The 27,771-nt window shown below is 40.6% G+C and overlaps 3 protein-coding genes across 3 annotated transcripts in view; 2 read left to right on the top strand and 1 right to left on the bottom strand.

The window, feature by feature from the left end:
• The first annotated feature begins 1,832 nt into the window (after window positions 1-1,832).
• On the top strand, window positions 1,833-13,403 carry LOC141790034 (peroxidasin homolog). Its single transcript, XM_074669665.1, has 15 exons — window positions 1,833-1,931; window positions 6,287-6,437; window positions 6,521-6,675; window positions 8,650-8,803; window positions 8,874-9,066; window positions 9,156-9,250; window positions 9,370-9,556; window positions 9,703-9,800; window positions 9,882-10,035; window positions 10,129-10,247; window positions 12,444-12,611; window positions 12,696-12,809; window positions 12,895-12,947; window positions 13,177-13,291; window positions 13,390-13,403. The coding sequence occupies exons 2-15, from the start codon at window positions 6,299-6,301 to the stop codon at window positions 13,401-13,403; spliced, it is 1,758 nt and encodes a 585-aa protein (XP_074525766.1). The 5' UTR covers window positions 1,833-1,931; window positions 6,287-6,298.
• Window positions 13,404-16,200: 2,797 nt separating this feature from the next.
• LOC141790781 (uncharacterized) lies at window positions 16,201-20,312 on the top strand. Its single transcript, XM_074670860.1, has 5 exons — window positions 16,201-17,049; window positions 17,122-17,276; window positions 18,227-18,296; window positions 18,384-18,585; window positions 18,675-20,312. Exons 1-5 carry the CDS (start codon window positions 16,277-16,279, stop codon window positions 19,134-19,136), a joined length of 1,662 nt encoding a protein of 553 aa, XP_074526961.1. The 5' UTR covers window positions 16,201-16,276; the 3' UTR covers window positions 19,137-20,312.
• Window positions 20,313-24,719: 4,407 nt separating this feature from the next.
• ptgs1 (prostaglandin-endoperoxide synthase 1) overlaps window positions 24,720-27,771 on the bottom strand; it is a 38,074-nt gene continuing 35,022 nt past the window's right edge. Inside the window, exons 10-12 of the mRNA XM_074670035.1 lie at window positions 27,300-27,586; window positions 25,260-25,407; window positions 24,720-25,181 (exon numbers count right to left, since the gene is read on the bottom strand). Coding sequence (XP_074526136.1) covers window positions 24,832-25,181; window positions 25,260-25,407; window positions 27,300-27,586 — 785 coding nt within the window. The 3' untranslated portion in view covers window positions 24,720-24,831. The remainder of the gene's footprint in view (window positions 25,182-25,259; window positions 25,408-27,299; window positions 27,587-27,771) is intronic.

Below are 27,771 nucleotides of genomic sequence, written 5' to 3'. Positions count from 1 at the left end.
GACACGGGTTGAATTGGTATATAGTGAGTGAAATGGCAAAATAAAAAATAAATATTATTTATGAATGTTACTTTATGATGAAGCTGGGCGGAGAAAGTGTGAAAACTTGACAAGCTAGGAAACCTACGGCTGATATTAGTCTTCTTGGGAGCCGTTAAGTGGATAACTTTGTTCAACTTTAAACTTTTTAACTGACCTCGGTACATTGTATTTTTTATATAAGTTTTAGGACTTTAGACACTAAATTTTACACATTCAAGCTGTAAAACCTTCAAATACTGCCCCAGAGTAGTGTCACTTTATCAAATTGTCCATTAACACTCTGAAGATCAATTATGTAGCTGTGCAGCAGTCTATTAGCCCCCATTAGCCTACATTCAAGAGGAAACAGTTCATTAGAGACTTTTCCATTGAAATGCCAAATTTAGCAAAAGTCTAGATAAATTGAACATGTGTGTATTTGTGCTTAACAATGTGGAAACATAGAGGTGACCCTTATTTATTCAACTGATAACTTAGACCAGGATCCTGAAATGCCTTTCAAATGCCGTTTAAAATCAAAAAACATTTTAAAACTGCATATTTTGTCCATTTTTGTTAGAATGTTAAGAAAAATAAGGGTTTGATTTTATTCAAAACCACACAAACAGAATTTTTTTAAATCTGTTTTTCACATTTCTTTGTTGATGACACTGGGGTGACTAAAGCAGGATAGCAACAGTAACATCAGAGGCAGACTATGTACACATAGGTAGTCTCATTTTATACACATCCTCTACATTAAGTATCTCAGGCCTTTTCCTTCTTTAATTTTTAATTTATTATTATTATTTTTAATTTATTATTATTATTATTAGAGGGTTGCCAGTCTTAAGCACAGATATTTGGGGGGGGGGGGGTTGTAGGCTGAAAAGTTTCAACAGTTGAAATATTTTACGATTAGTTGAAATGCTGCTTTTACTATCATATTGCTTTTCATATTAGATAGATGTCCCTATTGTTAACCCTTTTCTGCAATAATACTGTTAAAATGATTAGAACTGCACTTTTTTGGCATAAAGACACATTTAAACTTAAGATATGGAAGAAAAAATTGTACTGCATATGCAAAAAATGGGTAATAATCAACATCCGCATGCAGTTGTGCAGATATGCATTCTCAAATCTTGATAAATTCCAACATCAAATCAGAGCAGCATTGTCTTGTTTATTAATTGCAGAAACTAAAATCTTAGCAAGTGTCTATGTCTTGTTTTAGAAAAATTGCCTTATCAAAACTTAATATGAGCTACCGTTACCTGACAAGTTTAGAAAAATATGTCTTCTTTCAAGACATTTGAAGACAAAAAAGATGCATGAATTGCTTATAAACAGTATCTTCCACTGGGGACAGGAACTATTTATTGGTTGTTGTCTTGAAATCAGTATTGTTTTTTTAAAATCAGGTGTCATTTTTGTTTTTGCGCATCTTTAAATAAGACATTTTTATAGACTAAGACATAAACACTTGGTTAGATTTCAGTGTCCATATCGTTAATGTGCCCCATGAATTAAATGTTTTGCAGCCGTAAAAATTCTTCCTCTTCCTTCCCTACAATCAGCAGACGAATGGCTTCACATCTCTAATTTATTGCTTCATGCCGGGCGTGTGGTGTGTAAGCAGTTCTGCATCTGTTTAGTGTCTGAATAAAGGGAACACAATTAAGGGTTTTGTGCTTCATTACAGCTGTTGGCTTTGATTGAGAATGCACAGTGTGTGTTTATGTGTGTGTGTGTGTGTTGTGTGTTTTGTAGGGGGATGGAGGACATCTAGCACATGCGTGTGGCTGTAGCTTGTTGCAGCTGGAAGCTCGGTGAATGCATCAGAGGAAGAGGGCGACGGATGGACTGATTGGAAAACTAACCAGAAACAGCCTTTGGACAGGTGCACAGTAAGTACCATGACTCTCTGTGCTCTTTCAGTGTGATAAAGTGGATAAAATGTGTTGAATCATGAAAATTTTGCTTTCATAATATTGAAGTTTTGAATCTTTAAGTGCAAATTTTGTCTCTTCCTTTAGCTCCACTCATCATTTGGAGCTTTCTTATGCTAATGCAAACTCTCACCTAGTTTTTAAGAGCTGCTGCACAACAAGAAGGAAAGACTGACAACAAAAACAGACAAAGAAAAAAGAGACTTAAAACTACACAAAAAACCTCTGTTAAATCTTCTGTTAATTCAATTTCTGAATTAAATGATGCCTGTGATGCTTTTGGACATTTGCATGAAGCAAAGATTACACTAGTCACCGTGTGGGCTAAAACCCTCTTAATGAAATGCTAAACAGTGTAAATGATGTGAGTCAGACAAATTCACACCCACAGGCTCTCAGCTTTATGTGAGTATTACCAGCCACAAGCCAATCAAGTGATTCATTGAGTCATTTAACCCAGAGGATTAATGCTCTGGTGTCTGAAAGACAAATACAAACACTGCTTATACGATGCTAAATTACTTAGAGAGGAGTGGAGAGAGATTTTTAATCGTGGATAGTTTTAAAGCTCCTGGAAGAAGTTTGATTATAAACATGGTAGAAAAGCAAGATCATAATCAACATGGTGGTCTATGTTGTCATTTTTTATATTTTAGAGATCTTTTGCTTAATTTATTCTTAGTCAACTGGGAGCAGTTTTTTTTTTTTACAGTCACTGGTCTCCATTTATAGAGCCAACTTTTCAAAGTGCTGGACCTGTGTGCCTCATTTGAAACCGAACTGTTTCTGCTGCTAAAGAAAATAATCTGAGGCATCACCACAAAAAAGCATCCAAGCTTCAGGGAGTCAGATCCTGAACAGTCCGAGAAACATGTCTACTTTGAAACCTCAACACTGTCATGAAAGAGGAGTTATTAACCCAGATTCACCTGAACAAGAGAGGACAACGAGTGAGTCTCTGCATGAAACCAGTCTGTGGTTGTTTCTGACATTCATTGCCCTCAGTGTTAGAGGCTAGTGTAAAACTACATGAGGTTTAATGTTGATTATTTTTTGCTTCATATTCTGTTTGATTGCAAATAATACAGCCATTGAATTTAGAGTTATTCAACATTTCTACATCAGACTACGCTCCCTAGAAATGTCCCTCATCATTTATTTCACAGTTTAGACAAAATTTAAAAGAATTATGGCACAAAAATCACAGTAACACAGTCGACATTTCCTCCATTTTTTGTGTCTTGTGCTAACTGCAGACCTTGAACAGGGCACCACCTGACCTCCATCAGCTCATATTTCTGCTCATTTTCTTCACAGTTTGGTTTTTATAACATCCATAGTAAGAAGAGCAGAAAATGTTGGTAACACAGTTGATGAACAGTTAATGCGCCCCATGTACAGACAATCATTCTGATGAAATATTGATGAGGAGGAGCTGAAACATGACACACTTTCTTCAAGGTTCACACCAAAAAGGATGGGACCTCAGCTGGTTTAAGTCATGTGACTTTGGAACAAACCGTTGACATTGATTTCTTAGACACATAAAATCGTGCAGTGAAGAAAGTCACTGAAACCATCATCTTCTGTTTCTGGTTTATTTTTTCATGTATCTTCAGGTATCAGATGACTTTAGGTTGTCGATTAATTCAGTCGCAGTCTTGCAAAGCACAGTGAGCTCTTTCACCTTCATCATCTCCTTTAATCAAGATCAAAACTATGTCTTTGGCATGTTCCCCTTCAACATGCCCTGTTTGTGCACATTCAGCGTTGATTGAGCAGAAATTTGTGGCCCATAGAAACAATAAAGCATGGACATACGGAGGATCATGAAAGCCCGTGTAATCAGACGAGCAGCTTTCCTTGCAGAGGACCAATAACTGATCTTCACAGTACAAAGCTCCGCAGCCTCTTTTCATGTCACTTTCATTGAGTGGAGGGCCACAGTGCGAGCTCTATAAAGTGGTCCAGCCCATTCAAGGGACTAAAAAGGACAAAGCAGAGCTGGCTGCCGCGGACTCGCAACCAAAATAGGAATGAAGCAGAAGAGACGAGGGAGGGGAGGGCGTTAGGAGAGGGAGAGACGGACTGATTCTGAATTATACAACAGAAAATGTTTAATAGAAAGGGAAGGAAAGTGAAACCAGGGCAAACTGCTGTCAGCAGCAGTACCGGGTTTTATTCTTTCTGAAATAAATGAGTTTAAAACCTAAGACAGTTTTATTTTGACCAAGCTTTAGGGAGTTTTTACATCTAATTGATGACGCTGGTAGTTAAGGTACGATAACGCTGTCCCTTCATCCACTGAGCGTGTGCAGATTTTCAAACCGCGACAGATTTATATGTTGTAGAAATCCCTGAAACTATCTGTAGACTGATCAAAACACTGTTTAAGAAATAGCACGAGATTTTCATGAGATCTTCACAAGACTTGCTGAAATGATGAGAGCTCATCACAAAATGATCTGATAACTGGTTAATGACACGACAGAGGGCACGAGCCTTAAACACCAAGGTCTCAAATATTTAATTTGTATAGAGGGATTATCAGTCTACATCATCATAAAGCTGCGCACGCATCTTGCCCACAGAAGCAGCGTTTAACTCCATTCATCCAGACGAGTTAGCGTTTTTTAAACACCAAATTCAATCTGTTATCAGCACAAAAATGTTTGGTTGTTCTGTGGTCAGTTTTTAGAAACAATACTATTCAACAGAGGCAACGTCTATCAAGTTTGGACGGTCACAGAGCAACCGGTGTTTTGGAGTTAATAGCGACCATGCTAACTAGTGACTCTCAGCGGACACTATCAGTGATTAACAGCCGAGAGTCATCAGTTAACAGGGTCACACTTTACACTGAAACACCAGCGACCTCTCCGGGTAAATAATTAACTCTGGACGTAGTTTTCTGGTTCTTTTATTATGAACCAGGTCTCAGACTCAGCAGTCTGTGTGCTTTTTTTGGTATGAGAGGGTTTCTGATTTATTGACACAATTTTACATCGTGGTCTGTCACAGTCTGGTAAGTGTCCACGGATAATGCAGTCATGAGCATCGAGTGACAGTTGTGTGTTTGAATTGCTCTTTGGGTACAGCTGTTTACCATCCATATAAGTGATGATGATATTTAGTTTAAAAAATGCGTTTTTTGATGGTTAGTCACAAACACACCAAGCCAAAAAAAGCCGTTTTCAAAGCAGAAATTAACATTTTTACAGCCTGGTTCAGAAAACGTCTCCTGTCTGAATCACTACTTTCACTGCACACACGATACAGAGGGTGAATTTTTTTCTTACTCAGCAGTTTAGAGAATATTAAGACCGAGAACTCGCCCTATCAGAGGCACAGCTTAGGTCATGTGACTGACAGGCGCCCTATAGCTGTACACAAAGCCTGTGCCACTTACAATATGGCCATGACAGCCGATCTGCTTCAAAAGTCTGTTTCACAAACAGATGGGTGACATCAAGGAGACTACATCCATTAATTATACAGTCAACAGCTGCGTTTCCATTACACTTTTCCCCCAAACAAAAGGGATATTTCTGAAGTTTGGATAAAGAACAATTGTGCCTTGCTGGTGTTTCCATTACCACCAGAAATGCACTCAACTTTAGTACAGTAAAACATAATGTCTGTCCGGACGCTGCACTCATGATGATACCCATTCTTGAACATTAGTGTTTTATTCACTGCTCAAACTTTTGCGAGAAACTTCAATATTGAAACTTCTGAAAACCACCTCATGAGAGCATAAAAACTTTTTATCAAAATTTGAGAGGTTTTTCGAAAAAGTGGCGTTTCCATCACCATTTTTTTATTGTGATTTTTATGTATTACGCAATTCTAGGTGTAACGAAAACACAGCTAATGTGTGCACCTTGTCTCTCTGTTTTGTTTTGTTTTTCTCTTCTATAAGTTTGTGTGACACTACTGAGTGTTTTTGTGTTTCTTGTATGTCTGTATTGGTAAAAAAAAAAGTATAAATAATATAATTAAGACAAAACAAAACTGCAAGGTCTGGCCAATAAGCGTGAAGGGGGTTTGTGGAGTGGAAAGCCTTAAAGAGAAAGCAACTAAAGCAAAGTGTTTCAGACAGAGACTGACGTAAGACTTTTAACACTAGTGAGATAAAAGATGAGGATTTTTATTTTTTAAAGATACTATGGGGGCCCTAGAGGGACAGAATAAAGACTTAAAAAAACACATTCCCCCTTCTTTTAAGCAGTAAAACAGAAATCCTGAAAACCAGACACTTGATTAAATGTGTGCTGTTTAAATGTTTTATGTGTGCTGCCGCTGTCTCCCAGCCGACAGCATGGATGAAGCCGTACGGAGGATTCTCCTGGACCCTCAGGGAGCTCTGCAGTAGGATGCATGTCTCTGTCTGGATGCTCACACAGATGACTCTCCTCCTCTGCTTCATCATCCTGTCAGGCCCGGCAGTCTCATCCCCACTGGGTGAGTCCACGAAGCAACTCTTGTCTTTAAAAACGAGAAACCATCTAAAGAGGACCTTTTTCCTGTGTTCGTGTTGGGTGTAGCAGGTTTGGAGGAGGTTTTCTTCAGTCCTGAGGACCAGACAGTCAGAGTAGGCGAGGGAGTTTTCTTCCAGTGTGTGTCCGGGGAAAGTTCAGCTCCTGCGAGCATCACCTGGCTCAAAGATGAGACACTGGTCACCAGAGGGAGACAGATTCAGGTGAGTCAGCAACTGCAACAAATCACAGACTGTAGACTTCACCACAGGGTCGTCCTGGGTTCCCCCTGTACACATTAGAGACCATTTTCTCATCAGGATAGTTTAAGATTTGTTGAGCTATCTGATAGTGTCAACCCACTGCCAACAAGATGAAAGATTACCAAACTCTGTCACTGATCTGAAAACAATAACATCTAGCTGCTGGGTTCACTGCAAAAACTGAAATCCAAGCAAGAAATATGACAAGTTCATTTTTTTTTATTCCCCTGCAGATTTTTTTAACTAACTTAGCGAATCACCTCACAAGCCCAGCTGTTTGAAAAATATGCAGTCCTTAATCAAGGAAATTTATTCCACCAATTCAATCGATAGACAGATAATATTGGCGTGATTAATCGTTATGTCTTTTAATCTGGTGTCATTAGAGCTTAACACATTACTTTACTACTGTAATCCACTAATACACTACGAGTGAGGTGATGCTGAGACAACAATGCTAACAGAGCACATGAATCTCATAATTTAGATTTCAAAACTCAATACTTCAACTTTTCATCTCATATTTTTGACTTTTTATTTTATAATTTCACATTTCTATCTCAGTGTCATCTTTCAATCTCAAAATTTAAACTTTTTATTCGATAGTTTCATGAAACTTCATAGTTTGGACTTTTTATCTGGGAATTTCGATTCTCTATCGTAATCACGACTTTCTATTTTATAGTTTCACCTCTTTATGTCATAATTTTGTCTTTTTATCTTACAATTTCAATTCTTTTATCTCATAATTTGACCTTAATATCTCATAATTTTGATTTTTTTATGTCATAATTTCACCTTTTTATCTCAGTTTAATCTTTTTATCTCATATTTTCAACTTTTTATTCTCTAATTTCGACTTTTTATATCAAAGTTTCTACTTTATATCTCATAATTTTGACTTTATCATCATTTCACATGTATATTTCAGTTTCACCTTTTAATCTCATAATTTTGACTATTTATCTTATAATTATGACTATTTATCATCTTATAACTATGACTTCATCATCTCCTAATTTTACATTTTTATCTCATAGTTTCATCTTTTTATCTCATAATTTTGACCTATTATCTCGCAATTTCTCCTTTTTATCTTAGAATTTGGACTTTACATCTTGTTATTTCAACTTTTTATTTTATAATTTTGACTTTTTTTTTCTTAAAATTTCAACTTTTTATCTCATATTTTCTTCTTTTCATCTCATAATTTCAACTTTTAATTTTTTAATTTTGACTTTTTTTCATTTTTTTAATTTTTTTTTTTACTTAGAGTTTTGACTTTTTATCTCATAGTTTCATCTTTTTATTTCATAATTTGACTTTGTCAAGGATTTTTTAAAGTTATCTACCGGCAGAAACAGGCTTCCATACAATTTAGACAACACATTAGTCCTCCAGTATCTTAAAATAAGACATTTTCTGTCACTTGTCTGGTGAATGTGACTCAAATTAAGTCTAATAAGACAATTTATATTCGAAAAAAGTTGTAAAAACTTGCCTTTATTTTAAACTTTGCAGTGGTGTAGCTCTGCAGCGATGAACCAGGCGTAAATGCAGCCTCTGAAAAAAAAAAGAACATATGGAAAAGCAGGAATGCTCTAAAAAAAGACTAAAAAGTGTATAAAAAAATACTGTTTCACTTCACAAAAGCTTATAAATGGCAGGGAGTGACAAGAAAAGATCCAGTCGCTTAACTTTGGACAAAAAAAAAAAGATGATTTATTAACAGAAGTACCAAAACTTCAAAATAAAATCACAAGAAAAAAAAACTAATGAAAACTTACAGCTTAGCGGGCAAGCAGAAGTAGAAACAAGGAAGGAAGTGACGAGACATGAGACACAAGAAACTGAAAGTCATGTAAAAAAGTAAAATGTTCCAGATGCTCCCGTCTCAGATAAATCTTAATGTTTGCGCTGTGTTTACATGTTCAGGGTGAATACGGAGGCGGGAACGAGAGGAAGACTTCCGGCACTCTTCATATCTTCAACGTCACATTAGAGGATGATGGGATGTACGTCTGCATCACCCACAATCCTTCACTGAACATCAGCAGGAAGAGCAGGCCGGCTAAGCTCACAGTGCAGGGTGAGTTCATGGAAACGCTTTTTAAACCACACCACAGGTCTCGGTCTGACCCGGGCGCTCCTCCTTACAGGGGTCCCTCAGAGCCTGCAGATCATTCGGGGCCCTGACAACATCACTGTTGCTACAGGAACAGAGGCGTCCATGCACTGCGCCGTCCGTGGCTTTCCTGTTCCCATGGTGCACTGGTTCAAAGACAGCATCCTCCTGACCAACCGTTCGTCCTCGTTCAACCTCCAGAACAATGGACAGCTGCTCACATTCAGGTGCAGCGCAGCGTGCAGCAGCAGGAGGAATATTAATTCTGGATTGTTTGTTAAAGTGTGCTCCATAAAAATCATTTTCCTGTTTTCAGAAACGTGACCAGAGAGGATGAAGGCTCGTATCACTGTGAAGCATTCAACCAGAAAGAATCGATCAGGTCACGAACGGGGTTTCTCCTTCCTGCAGGTAATGTGCGCAAACTTCTGCAGGACGCTTTGATTTTTAAAACTATTTTAACTCCATCAGAGGCTGAAATCAGAAATCTGTGAAGAGTTCAGCCATGAAAGGTAGCTCTTTTCTTCCAGAGATGGACTGGAGTTTCGTCCAGCAGCCGACAAACCAGACGGTGAAAAGAGGGGATAATGTAACTGTCACCTGCAGGCCACCGTACAGCCGACCAGCAGCTCAGGTGTCCTGGTTCAGGAACAACAAACTTCTTTCTCCAATGAACCGTGTGACCGTGCTGCCCACTGGAGACCTCTTCATCCAAAGGTGTGTGTATCTGAAGGTCTGCATGTAGTATCACTTGGTCCACAAGAGGGCACCCAAGCAGCAAGTTCCTCACAGGAGCTGGGAGTGAGGAAGAAGGAGGATGATGTTTTAAATAAAGATGAAGTCAGTGGTTTTTAACTTTTCAGTGTCCAGGAGCACGACAGCGGGAGCTACTTCTGCAGAGCCTCCAACATCCACCTCCAAAGATTCCTCACCTCCAGGAGAGCGGCCCTCACCGTTCTGGGTACGAGCCCTCAGCAGACCCATCATTACCCGGTTTAATCCCTGAATTCCTCAACTGTTTGGTTTTGTCGCCTCCTTGCAGCCGCTCCATCAGTGAAAGTGTTCCCCCAGGTGCTGACGGTACCCGTGGGTGCTCGCGTGGTGCTGGAGTGTCAGGTGCAGGGTCAGCCTCCACCCTCCATCAGCTGGGTGAAGAGAGGTCACTCCAAACAGACAGGGGGCAGGATTTCTTCAGGGTGAGCTCATATTTGGTTTGTTAAGACAGGAAGTTGATGTTTTATCCAGCTTCTAACCTCTTTTGTTTTTTTTATATTGTTTATAAAATGCAGACTGAGGAACGCTACGCTCTTCATCCAGTCTGCGCGGAGCTACGATGAGGGCGTGTATGTGTGTGAGGCCTCGAACATGCTGGGTAGAAGCCAGGGTGCAGCCACGCTCAGAGTTGCTGGTACGTCACAGCTAATCACAGATCTGATGAGAGGATTTTATTTTGGTTACAGTCTGCTGTATAGAATGTGAATTATCCAATCCAACTTTATTTGTTAAGCACTTGAGAAACAGACACTGTTGACCAAAGTGCTGTACAGAGAAATTAAATAATTAAAAGTAAAAGAAAATAAAAAAAGTAGCAAACATAAGACAAGAGAAACACTTTGTGTAAAATAAAAAAATAAAAAATGTAAAAGATAATTAAAACACAATTGAAATACATGAAGAAGAGCAATTAAATAAATAATCAAATAAATTATATAATAAAATTGGGAATTTATGTGCAATTACTTTAAAAATAAATAAATAAAAATAAATAAACACTATTAACTCCTACCTATTTCAAAGACAACAAACCTGCTTAAATTATACATTTTGTCTCTTAATGAAAAAAAAATAAGTGACTTTCATGAGAGAAGAAAAACACTTTGTGCAAAATAAAAAAAAAAAAAAAAAAAAAAATGTTAAAGATAATTAAAACACTATTAAAATTAATGAAGAAGAGCAATTAAATAAATAATTAAATACATAAATAAAAATGGGAATTTATGTTTAATTACTTTAAAAATGAATAGATAAAAAATAAATTGACAAAATAAAAAATGTTTAAACTACTAAACTTGAACTCAAAAGTGATTTACTTAATTTTAAGTCATTATTAGGTCTGTTCCATAATTTAACTCCTAAAAAAGTAACCCATCTGTATTCAACCCTGATTGTCACCTACCTATTTCAAAGACAATAAACCTGCTTAAATTATACATTTTTTCTCTTAATTGAAAAAAATTAAAGTTGGCAAAACTTTTATTTTTAATGTTTTCAAGTTTACAATATCTAAGATTTTTTAAGTGCGAGACTGTGTAAATAGTATATAATATAAGTATATAATATTTGTAGTTTCACAATAGGAAACCTTATTTATTATTTTATAACTCGTTTCTGGAGTTTGAATGTGGATTTGCCCTCTATAACATCAGGAGGATCAGACCCTACCTGACACAACAGGCCACACAGCTTCTGGTACAGGCCTTTGTGATATCATGCATCGACTACTGCCTCCCAGCAGGCCTCCCTGCGTGTACATTCAAACCTCTGCAGATGACCCAGAATGCAACAGCACGTCTGGTCTTAAACCAGCCCCCAAACTTCCAGTAGCAGCTCCAATCAAATTCAAATCTCTTCTTCTGGCTTACAAAACATTGACAAGAACAGCTCCTGCCTACCTGGGGTCCCTCATCCAGGTCTACGCTCCTTCTGGTCCTCTACACTCTGCTTGTGAAAGACGCCTGGTGCTCCCAGCCCAGCGCGGCTCCAAATCTCTAGCCAGACTCTTCTTCTCTGTTGTGCCCAAATGGTGAATGAATTACCAAACTCTATATGATCCACAGAGTCCCTTTCTACTTTAAGAGATGTCTGAAGACTCATCTGTTCAGGAAACACTTAGGCCTTAATCTGAGCCTTCTCCTCTTTGTCCTCAGGGGGAGAATGAGTCAGAAGGTCTCAGACTCAGGTCTTAGGGAATTTTCAGCACTAATCACTAAATGTTGTTGAAGGTCGAAGTATATTGTTGCAGCAATTAATTGTGTTTAGTTGGTTGTGTTTAGATTATTCTACATTATTTAAAAAAAATAAATCTGGCACTTAATGGAAGCAGCTGCAGCCGAATAACTCGTGGCACTTTAGTCTCACTAATTAGGTTTTCTTTTTATATATTCTATATGCGGCTTCCAACTAAGTGTATGATCTGCGATCTGCCAAATAACTCCCAAGAATTTAGTTTCACATTCTCTTTCACCATCACACACCATAAATTTTAATTTATTTTAATTTGATGATAACTTATTCATATCAAACCATTATTTTAAAATGATCTACTCCTTTTTTTACTGTTGCCAACAGTTCTTCAATTTCTGGTCCTGAGCAAAATAAAACAGTGTCATCTGCAAAAATTATAAAAGTCAACTTATTAAATACTTTACAAATATCATTCAAATAAAGTATGAATATCTTCGGCCCCAAAACTGAACCCTGTGAAATTAATGATCTATGCATTATGGGTACAAAACTACCAAAAAGCTGCAGAAATGTGTGACTTTGTAGAAAACACACAACAAAAGCATGCTTATAAGTTTTATGATGGGTTTCCTCTCCTCAGTGAGTCCCATCATCGTGACGACTGTGACCCAGGTGAGCTGCAGGGTCGGGGATCCTGTGGTCTTACCCTGTAGAGCTGTAGGAATCCTGCCCATGACGTACAGCTGGAGCAGAGGCCGAGTGGACGCACAGTCAGTCGTCGTCAACACTGAAGACAGACGCATTGATGGTGAGTATTTAATGTGACTGAGGCCTCTTCATGTATCTGTAAATACTCACTTTCTCCCTCTTTGTAAACTCGTTTCCTCCACAGAAGAAGGAGCTCTTCATATTTCCAACGTGCAGATCACCGATGCAGGAGATTATTTCTGCACAGCTGAGAACCGAGCAGGACGCCACCAGAGACGCTTCGTCCTCAGCGTCACAGGTACGTGTTTGCGTCCTCTCTGACAGCAGAGTGACACCGTGCCTCCTCCCTGCTGACTGTATCTCATACTGTCCCCTGTCCAAAGCTGAGCCCCGTCCAGCGGGTAGAGGAGAGCAGACAGGGCTGGTTTTGTCTGCTGTGAGTAACAAAGTTGTTGAAATCTCTGCTGTGGCTCATGTGGCTTTCAGACAGACGTAAAAGCTGTTTCCTCTGTGGAACATGTTGTTTCTAAGCGTGTGGCGTGTGGTGGCGTTCTTATATCAGCGTGTAACAGCTCTGCTCTCGTATTAGTGCGCCTGCTTCGTGGCTTCATTCCTGATTCATGCAGGAGTCTGAATCTAAGAGTCTCTGTGTTCCTGTTTTCTAGAGCGTCAACTCCAGCAAAGAACCATCGACCTCACAACCCACGGACCCTGTGGCTCAGAAAGACGATAATAAAACACAACATCCACATGTTTCAGCACAGAATGAGGAAGCAACATGTGAGTTTCTGTCCTTTACTTACTGCTACTTCTGTCACTCCAGTTTTTCCTCAAAGAGAGGGTATTGTGCTTTTTCAGTCTTTATTTTGTCCCTGAAGTAATCCCTCAGTAGCCTCATATGACTTACAGCTCAAAAAAATCCCTATTTTTCTCTGTGGTGTTTTTTAAAAAAAAAACCTCATTACAGCCTCTTTCTGAAACCCTTCTGATTCTTTAAGGCTTCTGTCTCTACAAACCCCCTTCCCTCTGATTGGCCAGCTCTCTGGAGGCCTTTCAGAGGGCAGAGCTTTGGGCAGACCTTGGTGTTTGAGGCCCCCTCCTCCAACATGTCACACATTTAATATGGAGATTCTTATGTCACAATTTCAGCAAATATAATGAAGGTGTGATGAAGATCTAGATATTTTTTTAGAGGTTGCTTTGATCAGTTTACAGATTCAGGGATTTCTTCAACATATATATAGAGGTTTGAAAATCTGCACATGCTCAGTCTGAACATCTGTTATATCCATGTGTGAAATATGGGAAAGCAGAGTACCCCCTCTTTAAAGTTGAGACAGGATGGAAAACAGAATCCTGCAACAGCCCAGACAGCAAAAACAATTAAAAAATAATGATTATGTAATGATTGTTGTTTTTTAATAATGAGGTAATAATGTGGTAATGTAATCAGAAAAAATAAACTTAAAAAAGAGTCAGAGATCATGACTGGAAAGCTCATTTTCTCTTCTTCTAGGAAGCTTCAATTTTTTTCTTTTGCCCAAATAGTTGAAAAGTTACGGTAATGAGAACTGCTTGTACCAGTTATTGCCTGTGATTGGAGCATTGTTACATATGGAGTCTTATGTAGTACCATAATACACTGGACTTCCCTCAATAGCTTGTCTTTTCTTCTTTAACCCTTTATTGCTAAACATACTATATTTGATACGTGCATTTCAAAGACCTCTAACTCCATCCATCCATTTTCTGCCGCTTATCCGGGGTCGGGTCTCGGGGGCAGCAGCCTAAGCAGGGAAGCCCAGGCTTCCCTCTCCCTAGCCACTTCGTCCTGCTCTTTCCGGGGGATCCCAAGACGTTCCCAGGCCAGCCCAGTGATGTAGTCTCCTCAGCGTGTCCTGGGTCTGCCCCGGGGTCTCTTCCCTGGTGGGACGTGCCCTGAACACCTCACCAGGGAGGCGTCCGGGAGGCATCCTCATCAGATGCCCGAGCCACCTCATCTGGCTCCTCTCAACGCGGAGGAGTAGCGGCTCTACTCCGAGCTCCTCCTGGATAGCCGAGCTTCTCACCCTATCTCTAAGGGAGAGCCCGGCCACCCTACGGAGGAAGCTCATTTCGGCAGCTTGTACCAACGATCTTGTTCTTTCGGTCACTACCCAAAGCTCATGACCATAGGTGAGGGTGGGAACGAAGATCAACTGGTAAACAGAGAGCTTTGCCTTCCGGCTCAGCTCCCTCTTCACCACGACAGACCTGTGCAGAGTCCACATTACTGCGGACGCCTGCCGATCCACCTGTCGATCTCTCGCTTAAACTCCTCCACTTGGGGTAGGATCTCCTCCTCGACCCGGACAGGGCACTCCACCCTTTTCCGGCTGAGGACCATGGACTTGGATTTGGAGGCGCTGATTCTCATCCCAGCCGCTTCACACTGGGCTGCGAACCGATCCAGAGAGAGTTGAAGGTCATGGCTTGATGAAGCCAACAGGACCACATCATCTGCAAAAAGCAGCGATCCAATCCTGAGGTCACCAAACCGGACCCCCTCGACACCCTGGCTGCGCCTAGAAATTCTGTCCATAAAAGTTATGAACAGAATCGGTGACAAAGGGCAGCCCTGGCGGAGTCCAACCCTCACTGGAAACAAGTCCGACTTACTGCCAGCAATGCAGACCAAGCTCTGGCACCGGTCGTACAGGAAACTGGCAGCTCGTAACAAGCAGTCCGATTACCCATACTCCTGGAGAACACATGTGGACAGGTTGGGCAAACTCCCTCAAGGACCCTGCTGAGGGTATAGATCTGGTCCACGAAAACCACATTGCTCCTCCTGAATCCGAGGCTCAACTATCCTACGGACCCTCCTCTCCAGTATCCCCGAATAGACCTTACCAGGACCAAGGCTGAGGAGTGTGATCCCCCTGTAGCTGGAACACACCCTCTGGTCCCCCTTCTTAAAAAGAGAGACCACCACCACCCGGGTCAGTGCCTCTGGATTGACCTCTAACTCATCAACACAATAAATATTTTCCTAAAAGGCCTGATTACAAATGTATTGTACTTTCTTGAGGATTATCATTGCCACCATGGGAAGCTGAAGTTGTATTTTGGCCCATTTCAATATGGCTGCTCTCGTTAAATCATTCACACACTTTTTTTTAGGAAAATCATCTCTAATTTTCAAGAAGTCGCAGTAAAAATAACATCTCATTTGTTTCTCGTTTTTAAAATAAGTGTTTTCTGCATTGAAAGAATGCACATTTACTAAAAACTTTACTAAAACGATCGCCAAAACTGCCCAATTTAAATGTAATTCAAAAAATATGCCATAAACAAAATGATAAACCTTTTTTTTGTAATTTTTTTAAAGGCTTAATAAAAATATAAGTTTAAAAAAAATCAACATTTTTAGTCTAGTTTTTGATGCTTCAGGTTTTTCAGGGTTAATGAGACATTTGAACTTTTCTCTTGCTCAAATAGTTGAGGAGTTACGGTAATTCAAAGAGCAGTTGTAAAATGGGAGCACCGCAGCTCTGATGGGTTTTAAAGAGTTAACTGAGGTAGGATTTTTTTTTTCAGGTGAAGTGATAGTGATCAGTAACGATCAGTAAACATTATTTTTATGATAAAACATATAAATTAAGTCTGAAGATAAAATTAATGACCTTTATTTCTGTTACAGGCTCTTCATCAAACTGCGACGCTTCCTCAAACCGAGCCTCCACCTTTTCTTCCTTTCCAAGAGGAGCTGTGGCTGAGCTCAAAATGTCTCCGTCACTCGAACGTTATTTACAGCGACAGCGGAGCAAACCAACGACCCATCAGATACAGCCGCCTCTGTTACCTCCTCCTCCACACCCAAGCTTTCAGTCTCATCATCCACCCGCGACTTACCCACCAATCAGAGAACACCAGGCGTCAGCGACTTCCTGGAAAGTTTTGGGCACAACACAGGCTTCGGATTTACCCACAAGGCCTTTCTTCAGTCTGGATTCAAAGCCGACACAGAGTCTTCTGAAGCGAGCTGAGGAGCTTAGTGTTGGTTCAGTCACTCCGTCTTTTGCAGCATATGCCGACTTTCACTGGACTCCCACTCAGCCGTACGAGTCGGTCACTAAAAGCCGGTTTTTCCAAACACACCAGGAGCTAACTTTAGCACAAACAGAGCCTTCTCTAACAAACGCAGAATCAACAACGCAGCCTCAGGAATCTCTCTTTCACATTAAACCTTCACCTGAAGGTCTCAAACCAACTTCATCTGCCTCTACGGTTTCTCAGAGTCCAGAGCTCCACTCGCAGCCTCGTACAGAAACTCCAGTCCAGGAGAGGAATCATTTTCAAACACGGCCTACGATCTCAACCGTCCGGGCTCCAGATCAGACCTCTGAGCCGCCCCCTCTGGATTCTGAGACTCCTATTCATCAGGTCAACACGTCTCATCAAATAAACACGAGCAGACGAGGTGAAAATGAGACGACACTGAACGAGTGGCTGAAGAGAAACACCTCCCAGTCCCCGATGACCAGCAACGACCCCAGGTTGGTAACAGAAACTAACAAAGTGATGAAAAAGGATTTTAAGAGTTTTGACTTCTGTGTTTCTCTCCTCAGAGTCACACAGCAAGAGCCGTCATGGCTGCCCGTGCTGGAGAAACACGACATCCCCATCGTGGTGGGAGTGGGAGTATCTCTAGCCTTCATCTTCATCACTGTGACCTTCTACTCAGTGGTCCACAAGAACGAGCCGGTGCCAACGAGCCGAGCAGGTCAGAGGTCATTTCTCAGGATGTCAAACTATTTCCTGTAGAGGACAAATGCAAGTCTTTCACATCCATCGGTAAAAAAAGGAATCAAGATTGATCTACAGAAAGATTATTAAAAATATAAATAAAAATATAAATAAAATAAAAATAAGTAATTTGCTCAACACTGCTGATTATTATCTGATAAGACATGTAAACTTTTGTCTGTCACTTGAGTCCAGCTGTTGTTACAGCAAGCTAACTCTGCTATCACAACCAGCTTCACCTCGCAGTGTGAGTCAGTCTGACTGAGGGAATCCCTCCCTCTCGAAGAATTTCTGTTTTTTTCTTCAAGTTAAGTGAAAGTGCAAAAGCTCAATAAGAAAATAGATGCTGACAGCTTGTCCATCATGGTCCAGTCAGCCAGCCTCCACCTCCACAGGGTCCAGGACTGAGCTTCTTCAGCAGTCTGTTCAGTCTCTGTCTCCTGGATCCTGTCTGCTCACAGCAGGTGAAGCTCTTCCAATGTGGTGTTGGTGTCTGCTGTTAGCTCTGTTAGCCATGTCTGTGAATAGCATGATGCTACTCTGCCTTCTGGTATTCCCTCTGTTGCTGGGTTAGCAGGCCTAGCTCGTCCATCTTATTGGAGATAGATCTTACGTTCCCAATAACGATGGATGGAAGGACAGGTCCATGTCGACACTTCTTAGCTCACACCTGAGAACCAGCAAGTCGTCCTCACCTTGTGGGGAAACATCTGGCCTTGCACCAGTTAGCATTGACATGCTGCAGGCTGCTAACAGCTGATTTCACATGTAAACAATGCATTCATGGTTACATGTAGGATCTCCAGACAAACACAGGAGCAGAAATAGTAAAAATATCACTGAAGACAAAACCAGTTTGGTGTCCATGACGTTTGTTTGATGAAAAGTCAACCTGTTCCTTTTATAACCATCATATTTCGTCGACAGCTCAGAGGAATCTTGGCGTCCCCGTACGACACACTGAGCGCCGAGCAGCAGGACGAACGTATGAAAACCGGTATGAAATCTTTGATATGGGAATAAAACTGGACGAGGCTTCTTCATTTCCCCAAAGATGACGAACAAAATGACGTTTCTTTCACAGAGCTTTTGAAGACGATGACTGCGTCGCTGTGATCGAGCAGAGCCCGAACACATCCGACACCCGAGCCCAGCCCCCAGGACCCAGCCTGGTCACGGTGCAGATGGAGCCCCCGTTTGAGGATATTCAGGAGGACACACCCCCTGCTCTGGACAACCACTCGGTCACCGTGGAAACCTATCCAGAGCCGGTTCACGACACAAAGGTTTGACAACATGCAGGAAAGAAACTTGGTAAGGAAATCTGATCAGTCGTCTCAGGATTTGTCTCAGAGCTGCGTCCTCTCTCTGTCAGGTGGATCCGTTCCTGGAGGAGGAGAAAGGCTGCGGTCTGTCCCAGCCCAGCATCCAGCTGCAGTGTGCCGAGGACTGGACCAGCAACAGAGACAACCACAGCCCGTGTCAGGACGCCTTACCCCCTCCATCATCCTTCCCCTCGCGCTCACCTTCCCCCTCTCCCCCGTCCAGACCTGAGGCGGGCCTGCGCTCCTCGCTGACCCTGCAGAGCTCCGAGTCCCACGGAGCGCCAATCCACCACAGCCTCAGCATCTCCAACGGGAACCCTCCTCTGCTCCTCTCCCACCACGTCTCACTCGGCCTCACGACAGTCGCAGTGGACGTCCATTTTTTCCCAGCAGCCACTGCTTCGATGGCAGTAGGCACTCAGGTTAATTCAGCCTCTAATTCGGCTTCGGTGGCTGCAGCGACGTTAGCGAACGGGCAGGAGAGTGAGCAATCCACCGCCAGGTTTAAGTAGAAACATGTCAGAACGTGAAGTTTGATGAATAACAAACTAAACTTAAACTCTGAGCTTTAGATTCAGACATCAGCGTCTTTGTGCTAAGCTAAACAGCTCCTGGTTTCAGGCTGGAGTTTCCAAACACTCTCAGAGCTCAGATCAAGCTCTTCTCTAAACTTTAACACATGAAATCAAAGCGTGTGGAGCTGACCATGTATATTAACACATTTATTTTTCTGTACAGACCCTATAGCTTTAGCACGGCACTTTCTTTGCTTCAGTTTCTTTGTTTAAAGTTTGTTTAAAGTTTTCCAGCTATTAAAGTATAAGAGAGTAAATGTACATATGTAGCTTTAATTTAGTAATTACTCATTAAGGAGTCACCTGTACGGGGCTTTTAATGAAGCTCAACTGTTTGTAGCTGTGCAAAATGGTCCATGAAAGCAGACAGAGATTTAAAACCGCAAACTTACAGACATGTTAATTGATCCAGAACGTCCAAAACTGATTATCCACAGATACGTGGGAAGCGATCCCCAAATGTGTAAACTGACCTTCAAAAGCATAAATCAATCTATATATGGGTGTAAATAATCCACAAATGCGTAAAATAGTCCAAAGATATGTTTGCATTGCTTCCATAGTTCATCCATAAATGAGCGGATTGATCTAAAAATCTGTAAAATGATTTAAAAAGATGTGTAAACTGGTCCACCAAAGGTCATTAATTGATCTGAAAAATGTAAATTAATTTTTAAAAAAAAAAGTAAATTGATTCATGAATGTGCCAAATTCACAGTGTTTGCAAATTGATATAAAAATGCCCTTCAAAAATCTGTCAATTGATCTACAAATGTGAAAATTATTCAACAAATGCAAAAATTGTTCCTCAAACTTGTTAATAAGTCCACAGATTAGCATTAAATGATCTACAATGGAGTAAACTGGTCAAAAATAAAGTGTAAAATAATCCACAAATGGATAAATTGATCCACACAAAAGGCATTAACTGATCTAAAAAATATGTGAATTTAAACAAAAAAAGGTGTAAATTGATGTATGACTGTGCTAGATCCACAAAAACTCCAAATTGATCCACAAATATTTGAATTGATTTATAAAAAGAAGTGATTTAAAGAAATTAAATGCATCACTTGATCCACGACGATGTGTGAATTTATAGACAAGTACTTAAACTGATTTACAAATGCACAAACTGATTTACCAATAAACCTAAGCTTGTAAGCTTTTAAGCACGAACTAATCCACAAGTGTCCAAATGGAATCATATGTGATTGAAATCCACAATATTCATAAATTGTCCACAAAATAAATTCAATGTGAATTTATTTAAAGATGCATGATTTAATTGATTTATGTTCTAATTTTTCCAAATATCCATAAATAAGTAAAAAGAAATGAAAAAGCATTAAAAACACATATAATAAAGGAGCTGTGAGGAGTTTCTAAGTGATCTTAAAAGTCTAACTTCTATATGCCTGGTCATAATCCACAACTTAAAATGAGGTTATCAGCACCAATTTAGGTTATTCCTAAATGCTATTTCTTAGCTTCCTGATTGTGTCGGTCAGGAACGTATTGGTTCACAGCACATTGAAGTAGCTATGACAACATCACGCCAGCTGACCAAGTTTACAAGTGAGAAGAGCTTTAAGGATTTTGTAGTGATTGTGGACACTGGAGCCTAACTGTCAGACAGAAAAAAGACAGAAGAGCAGAAGAAAGAGAAACAGGAGAGAGATACAGCCCGAGCTAAATGCTAACACAGGAGCTAATCTGTTTGTGCTAACGTTCATTCCAACCCACAGTCAGCAGTTATTCTGCAGTGGTCTGTTCAAACTTGAGAGTCTATCAATAAAATGAAGAGTGTGGTTACGTTAGCTCTGATTGGTAGATGACTGACAGGACATAACCAGGATTCACTAACGTTACACATTACAGACGTGTTTTAGAGCACCAGGCTGTGAGTAGAGCTAAGTATAGCTAGCTACGTTCCCAATAACAACGTCAACGTTTGTCAGTTTGTACTACGGTACAAACTGACAAAGTTAGCTTCTTGTCAAGTTTCAAACTGTGGCTCTACCTGTTATTAAATACCTTACCTTGTGGTGTTGTATCTGGTAAAAAGTTGTCTTAAACAAAAAAAATAGTTAAAAAGAAAATCTGAGTGACATCTTTATGACAGAGTGTGTGTGAGACTCTTAGCCAAAAGGTGGCGCTGCAGTCTACTTCAAACAGATAATCCTTCTATAGTCCCCATATATCCACAGACTTCTTCAGAAATTAACCAACATTCACACAAATCTGCAAATGGTTCAGCCAGTTAAAACGTCTTAAAACTTTCAGTGTTTTTGCTGCACAGCCTAAAAATACACAAATCCTTGTTTACAGCTGAAGTAGACCTTGATTGGCTGCCTTCATGTTGTGACACTCATCTTGCTTTGTTCATATTTATGGATCACTTTCCACAGCTAAAAATAGCTCTGCTACAATATAAAGCTCCAAACACGTGCTTCATTAATTCTGTGTATCTGTTTCTGGGTTGATTTTGTTCCTGTAGAGAGTTTTCAGTCAAACGGCCAAGGATATTTTACTTTTTCACTAAATATTGCATTTTTGTTCGAGTAACAGTGACCGGTTCATTCTTTTATTTGAAGCTACTTGACTGTTAACAGATGTTTTTGATACCAAAAGAGGCTACGACGGGCTGAATCAATAAACATTTACACCATACACACAGCTGAAGTCTTTTCATGTGTTTTTCTTTTTTAATAAAGTTTACTCTCTGTCTTAAACATGATGAAGAATGAAAAGAGTTGAGAAGAAGTTGAAACTCTGACAGTTTCCTAACAGTCAAAATTTGTCTCAGGCGCTTGCTGCCGAGTCATGATTAAACCTCTTCATCGTTGAGTTTCTGGAGACACTTTACTGTTCACACCAGACTAAATTTTCTGTCTTTGTTCAAGGACAATGAAGGATAATGACAGCTTTTACTTTATAGCAACAAGAAATGCACAATCAGATCTCAATTCTTGGAGCTTGTTTAGCTCGACTGCAGCGTGTGATTCTTTATAATGTGTGATTAGCATCAAAGTCTCCGTTTTCAGACACTCTGAGGAATAAAAGGCTTTTTCACAGCAGACATCGTGACGAGTTAGGGAGGAGAAATCATAAATGATGAGACCAAAAAACTGCCAAACTGAAGCCAACTGTTCATAATTTCACAGTTTCAACTTCTACTTCAAGAAACTCACAAAAAACAGCAGTAAAAAAGAACATACCATGCTAAACACTGCCTGTAGCAGCATGCTAACGTTAGCATGACTTGCAGTTTTTGTGTCACTCTACTTGCTGCGCACATTTCCTCACTAAATTTACTCATAATACACAGTTCAGATGTTTCGCAGCATGTGGACTAATATTTTGAGACACTCACAAACCACAACAATGTGTGAACACTTTTCTCACACACACACAGCGACGCACCAACATCTGCATCCTGTCAGTCTGTGAAAACATAAACAGACATTTTTTTTTAGCCATTTGGTGTCAATTTCTCAGCCACAAAGAAACTGCACATCATGTTCCGCTAAAGCTCTGCTACATGCTAATATGCTAATATACTCACAGGGTTTGGCTTGTTGGCCATGTTGGTTTAGCTAGTTAGCATGCTAACGTTAGCTACAAAGAGACAAATGATTTTCTCCTGAGTCTGATGAGAATGAGAGGATTGAATGAAGGCCTCTGAATTTATTATTTGAAGGTGAGGACTGAAAATGTTTTTAACAACATTTTATCCTAAATAAAGAAAGAATTCTTAATTTTTTCCTCAGAATTCTGACTTTAATTGCTAAATCATCATTCTAATCGCAGACAGACTTCTTTGTTTTTCTTCCTCAAATAATTCTCAAATTAGGATTAGAATTTCATTTCTTTTCTTATTTATTTATTTATTTAAATATTATGAAATTACAGTCAGAGTTTTCAGATTTAAATCCAAAATTCTGACTTTGTTTTTTTTAAGTATTCTAAGATCAAAGTCTAAATTTTGATTTGATAGATTTGGGACTTTTGTGTGTTAAGATTTTGACTCCAATTACTGAATGCTGGCTTTAAACTTAAAAACCTTTTCTTTTCTTCTTTTTTTATGAATACTAAGATCAAGAAATAAAGTCTGAATTATTGCTTCAACCCTTTAACTTGCTGCTTAAGTGTTCGGTAGAGCATTTCTACAAGTCCTTATATCTCATTGAAAATATGTTGAACTGAGTTAAACAGCTTTAGATTTATAGTTTTTTTTTGTGCTCCAACAACATTATTATTTATATTTTATTTATTTAAAAAAAATATACGTATATATTTTTACAATTTTTTTGGATGTAACATAAAAATGATTACCGGCTTCAAATCCCATTCATTTAAAAAACCTGAAAACAGGTAAAAGGTTAAAAGGAGTGTCAGGTGACAGTTGAAGGGTTAATCCCAGAGTTCTGGTTTCATATTCAGAATTCCACCATCTTTAGAAATCTGAGATTAAAATCCAAATTTAGTCTGCATTGGATCCTAAAATAAAAGTTTGAATCCTGATGTTTTAAGATTTAGGAGTCAACATCTTAAGATAAATGTCAGGAATCTGACTTCAAGGTCCCATATTGTGCAAAAATCATTTTATTAAGTCTTTTAGTGAAATTTGTGGGTCTTTGGCTTTCCTCCCAGCCCACAAAATGTGATATTTAATGACAAAACCTGTACTTAGTAGAGCTTGTGGATGTAAAATCCTGACCTAAAACGAGCTGTTGGGGTTTTGCTGACGTCAGCGATTCCCTTTTTTGACCAATCAGGAGAAAGTCTGACCTGACTGGTCCACCGGGGCAGATACTCCCAAACCCCCTCCCCGCCCACTCCCCTCCAAAGTTGAGAATGCCAAAGTTGAAGAGCCATCACTGCTCTGTTTTTGGCTGTAAACAGCCACATAGTTCCATGCTCAAGCTTCCCATCTCGGAAGAAGACAGACTAAGTGTCTAGAGTTCATTTATCAAGGAAATGTTCCAGCTACACTCAGCAAAACTGTGCATGTGTGTGCTAATCACTTCATGGCCGACTGCTCTTCCAACTTTGGACAGTCCAACAGAGGGCTAGCCAATAGACTGGTCCTGAATCCAGGCGCATTACCAACCATCCTCCAACAAACCTGGGACCCTGGAAATGTGAGTATTTTAAATGCTGTGTGCTGTGGAGCAGATGGAAGAGCTTTTCCTCAGTGTCCCCCTGTCTCTGTGTTAGCTTCAGGATGCTAACTTTAGCTGCGGTTAGCCTAAGCCTCTGAGTCCATGCAAAGTTCAGTCTTATTAAACATGACGATGTAAAGAAAAAATGGAAGTTATTAATAAATAAAGAGTTTTACCCACAACTTGAAAAGTTTCTTGGATTATCTCCTAGGGTCATTTGATTAAGAACAGGCTTGAAATGTTTCGAAATACTTCAGTTTGGACCAAAGTAAAAACCACACAACATGTGGTCATCGAAAAAATATAGAGTAATAGGAAACAGAACAAACAGTTTTGGAAGAAGATGGGTATTTATTGGTGTTTTCTGTAAACGATGTGATCTGTCAGCTCTTTCTGGAGGTAGACCCACGTTGGGGTTTAATCTCTGATCTAATGTAGTCGTAAAAAGCGGTCTGAAATAATCGTTAAAGTTCAGTCGACGGCGTCCTCGGTGTTGCCTCCTTCTCATTCCTGGGAACGTGGAAGTCCACGTACGGACACCACTTGGTGTTGAGGCACACCAGCTTCTTCAGCGTGGCCGTTTTCACGATGTTGAAGCCCGTCCCTCCTCCGAACGTGCTGGGCTTCCAGTACTCAGGGGAGCAGATGGGGTTTCCCATGAGGCCTTTCAGGGAGAAGGGGGCGCCCATCTCTACCATACTCTCGCCGAAAATACCACCAGGGCGGGTTTTCTCCAGGAGGACACCGATGTAGAGCTCCAGAGCATCTATGTCCCCGTAAAGTTCCTCTAAACCTCTGGCCAGCTCTGTTTCGCCTGAGGGAAGGAAATCAGACGGTTATCAGTGACAAACAGGAAGTGGAACGTTGTAGCTAAAATATCAAACACACTCACCTGTCAGTTCATAGAAGGAGGTGTACGGCTTTAGTTTAAACCTCTTCCTGTATTCATTGAAAGGCCGAACACGTGCCGCGCGAGACTCTCTGATGACCATTTCTGCCACTTTAAGCACAACTTCATGGGAGTTTTGACCTCCACCGATCTGAAGCAAGAACAAAAAAATTACGTTCTCAAGACACTTTTCAACCACAGGAACTAGGGACTTTTTAGGAACTATGTGCTTTTTGACTGAAGGAACTGAGGTCTTAATTTAGTTCTAGGATAATGACTCTACCTCTCAAAACGTTTCTGGTTGGTGGAGCAGCCACAGTGTTTTTATTCCCCCTTTTTTGTTTGTATTGTGTATTGTGTATTGTATTGTGTGTATACGGAGAGCAAATCAGGTGTTTTTATGTCTTAGTTTCTGCTTGATCTGAAGCTGAGGAACCTGCTCCAAATAATGGAATCCCCTGAATGCCAAGGCATTTGAAAAAACTTGTTTGTATTTTGAATAAAACTTTGAGAGAAACCCTCCCTGCTTCAAAAACAGGTGCATAAGCAACATCATCATTCATGAAAATTTCACTCTGATTTTCATGATTGAACGTGTGTTCACGTTATTTGATGACTGTATATTTTAAAGGTCCCAAATTATGCAAAAATCACTTTATTAAGTCCTTTAGTGAAATTTGTGGGTCTTTGGCTTTCCTCCTAGCCCATAAATTGTGATATTTAATGACAAAACCTGTATTTAGTAGAGCTTGTGAACACAAAAACCTGCCCTAAAACAAGCTTTTTGGATTTTGGGGATTTGCTAAGGTCAGCAATTCCCTTTTTTGACCAATCAGGAGCAAGTCTGACCTGATTGGTCCCCCGGAGCAGATACCCCTGAACCCCCTCCCTTCCCACTCCCCTCCCTGCTGCAGCGGGGAGGAGAATGCCGAAGTTGAAGAGCCATCACTGCTCTGTTTTTGGCTGTAAACAGCCACATAGTTCCATGCTCAAGCTTCCCATCTCTGAAGAAGACAGACTAAGTGTCTAGAGTTCATTTATCAAGGAAATGTTCCAGCTACACTCAGTAAAACTGTGCATGTGTGTGCTGGTCACTTCATGGCCGACTGCTTTTCCACTTTGGACAGTACAACAGAGGGCTAGCCAACAGACTGGTCCTGAATCCAGGCGCATTACCAACCATCCTCCAACAAACCTGGGACCCTGGAAATGTGAGTATTTTAAATGCTGTGTGCTGTGGAGCAGATGGAAGAGCTTTTCCTCAGTGTCCCCCCTGTCTCTGTGTTAGCTTCAGGATGCTAACTTTAGCTGCGGTTAGCCTGTTGTTTTAGCCTGTAATGTTACGGTAAACGAGCTTCGCTGTTTTCTAAACATTGTGCACTCGGAGCTCATGGCGCCGCTCTCAGTGACGCTGAAGAGCGGGGCGGTATCAGCGGTGGCTCATTTACATATGAAGGCCACGCCCACTAAATCAGAGCGTTCTGAACAGAGGGGCTATGAGTGCCTGGAAACAATGCTGCTGTGCTTGATTTATCGGCTTTTTGGACCCTTTTTGGAAGTCCCTTCTTCCTCGTTTCTCTGCCCTCTACTGGTCTGGCCATGTAGTGCTTTTACTTTTATTTTCCTCCACACGTCACTGACCTGATCTGAACCTAAACTCCCTGTAACCAGGTCGGAAAGCGTCTTTGTAAGCACAGTTAATCAACACAAACAACCGATAAAAAGTGGTAGGCAACATGATCAACATCTAAATTCTCAGCAAACAGAGAAACCGCCTCTCATGCAAGTGATGATGCTGCAGAGTGATGTGTGAGGTTCATTTGATTTGAGGAAGTGATTGGGAGGGGAAGTCTGTGCTGATGTGGACGCCTTTCAGACGCGGTGGTTTGGTGGTTGTGAGTACGTGTCGACTCAGATGTTGCGACATTGCTGTGGTCTGTTTGAGAGATCCTTATTTGATCTGTGAGATATCAGCGAGCAGAGAGCGGGAAACAAGCGACAGTCATGAGGCAGGCAATGGAGAAAGTTAAAGTCTTTATCTACCTGTCCTGCAGGCTGTCTGGAGAAAGCATCCACCAGCTTCTCCACCCCGTAGTGCATGAGGAGGGAGGTGTTGTAAATGAACTGGGAGTACGGGATCTGGTCCCCGTCGATCAGGAAGCTGTCGGGCATCAGCGGGTGCCAGTGGTAGAGCTGGCAGAACTCCAGAGCGATGCGGTTGCTGTACTGGAACCGCTCGTTGAAAAGCAGCGAGGGGTCGAACTTCATTTTCAGACGGTAGCCGCTCAGCTGCTGCACGTACTCTTCAATGATGATGTTGATTATTTCACCTGGAGGATCAAAAGATCATAATCATAATCATAAACTTGTCAGGTGAATAGACAGTTAAAAAAATTAAGACATAAATACCCTCCTCGCAGGCCTCCCTGTGTGTGTGTATATTTAAACTTCTGCAGATTACCCAGAATGCAGCAGCACGCCTGGTCTTTAATCTCTCTTCACTGGCTTCCAGTGG

Source organism: Halichoeres trimaculatus, unplaced genomic scaffold, assembly GCF_033239565.1.
Source record: "Halichoeres trimaculatus isolate MK-OKI-2021-1 unplaced genomic scaffold, fHalTri1.1 fHalTri1_scaffold_5, whole genome shotgun sequence".
Taxonomy (NCBI): Eukaryota; Metazoa; Chordata; class Actinopteri; order Labriformes; family Labridae; genus Halichoeres; species Halichoeres trimaculatus.
Note: the sequence above shows the minus strand (reverse complement) of the source record. Positions and strands in the feature narration are given on the sequence as shown.

Excerpts from the sequence above, each read along its gene's own strand:
- LOC141790034 (XM_074669665.1), top strand. The coding sequence starts at position 6,299 with ATGAAGCCGTACGGAGGATTCTCCTGGACCCTCAGGGAGCTCTGCAGT. Across the intron at positions 9,557-9,702 it reads GGAGACCTCTTCATCCAAAG|TGTCCAGGAGCACGACAGCG; the intron begins GTGTGTGTATCT and ends TTAACTTTTCAG. Across the intron at positions 12,810-12,894 it reads CTTCGTCCTCAGCGTCACAG|CTGAGCCCCGTCCAGCGGGT; the intron begins GTACGTGTTTGC and ends CCCTGTCCAAAG.
- LOC141790781 (XM_074670860.1), top strand. The coding sequence starts at position 16,277 with ATGTCTCCGTCACTCGAACGTTATTTACAGCGACAGCGGAGCAAACCA. Across the intron at positions 17,277-18,226 it reads GGTGCCAACGAGCCGAGCAG|CTCAGAGGAATCTTGGCGTC; the intron begins GTCAGAGGTCAT and ends TTTCGTCGACAG. Across the intron at positions 18,586-18,674 it reads AGCCGGTTCACGACACAAAG|GTGGATCCGTTCCTGGAGGA; the intron begins GTTTGACAACAT and ends TCTCTCTGTCAG.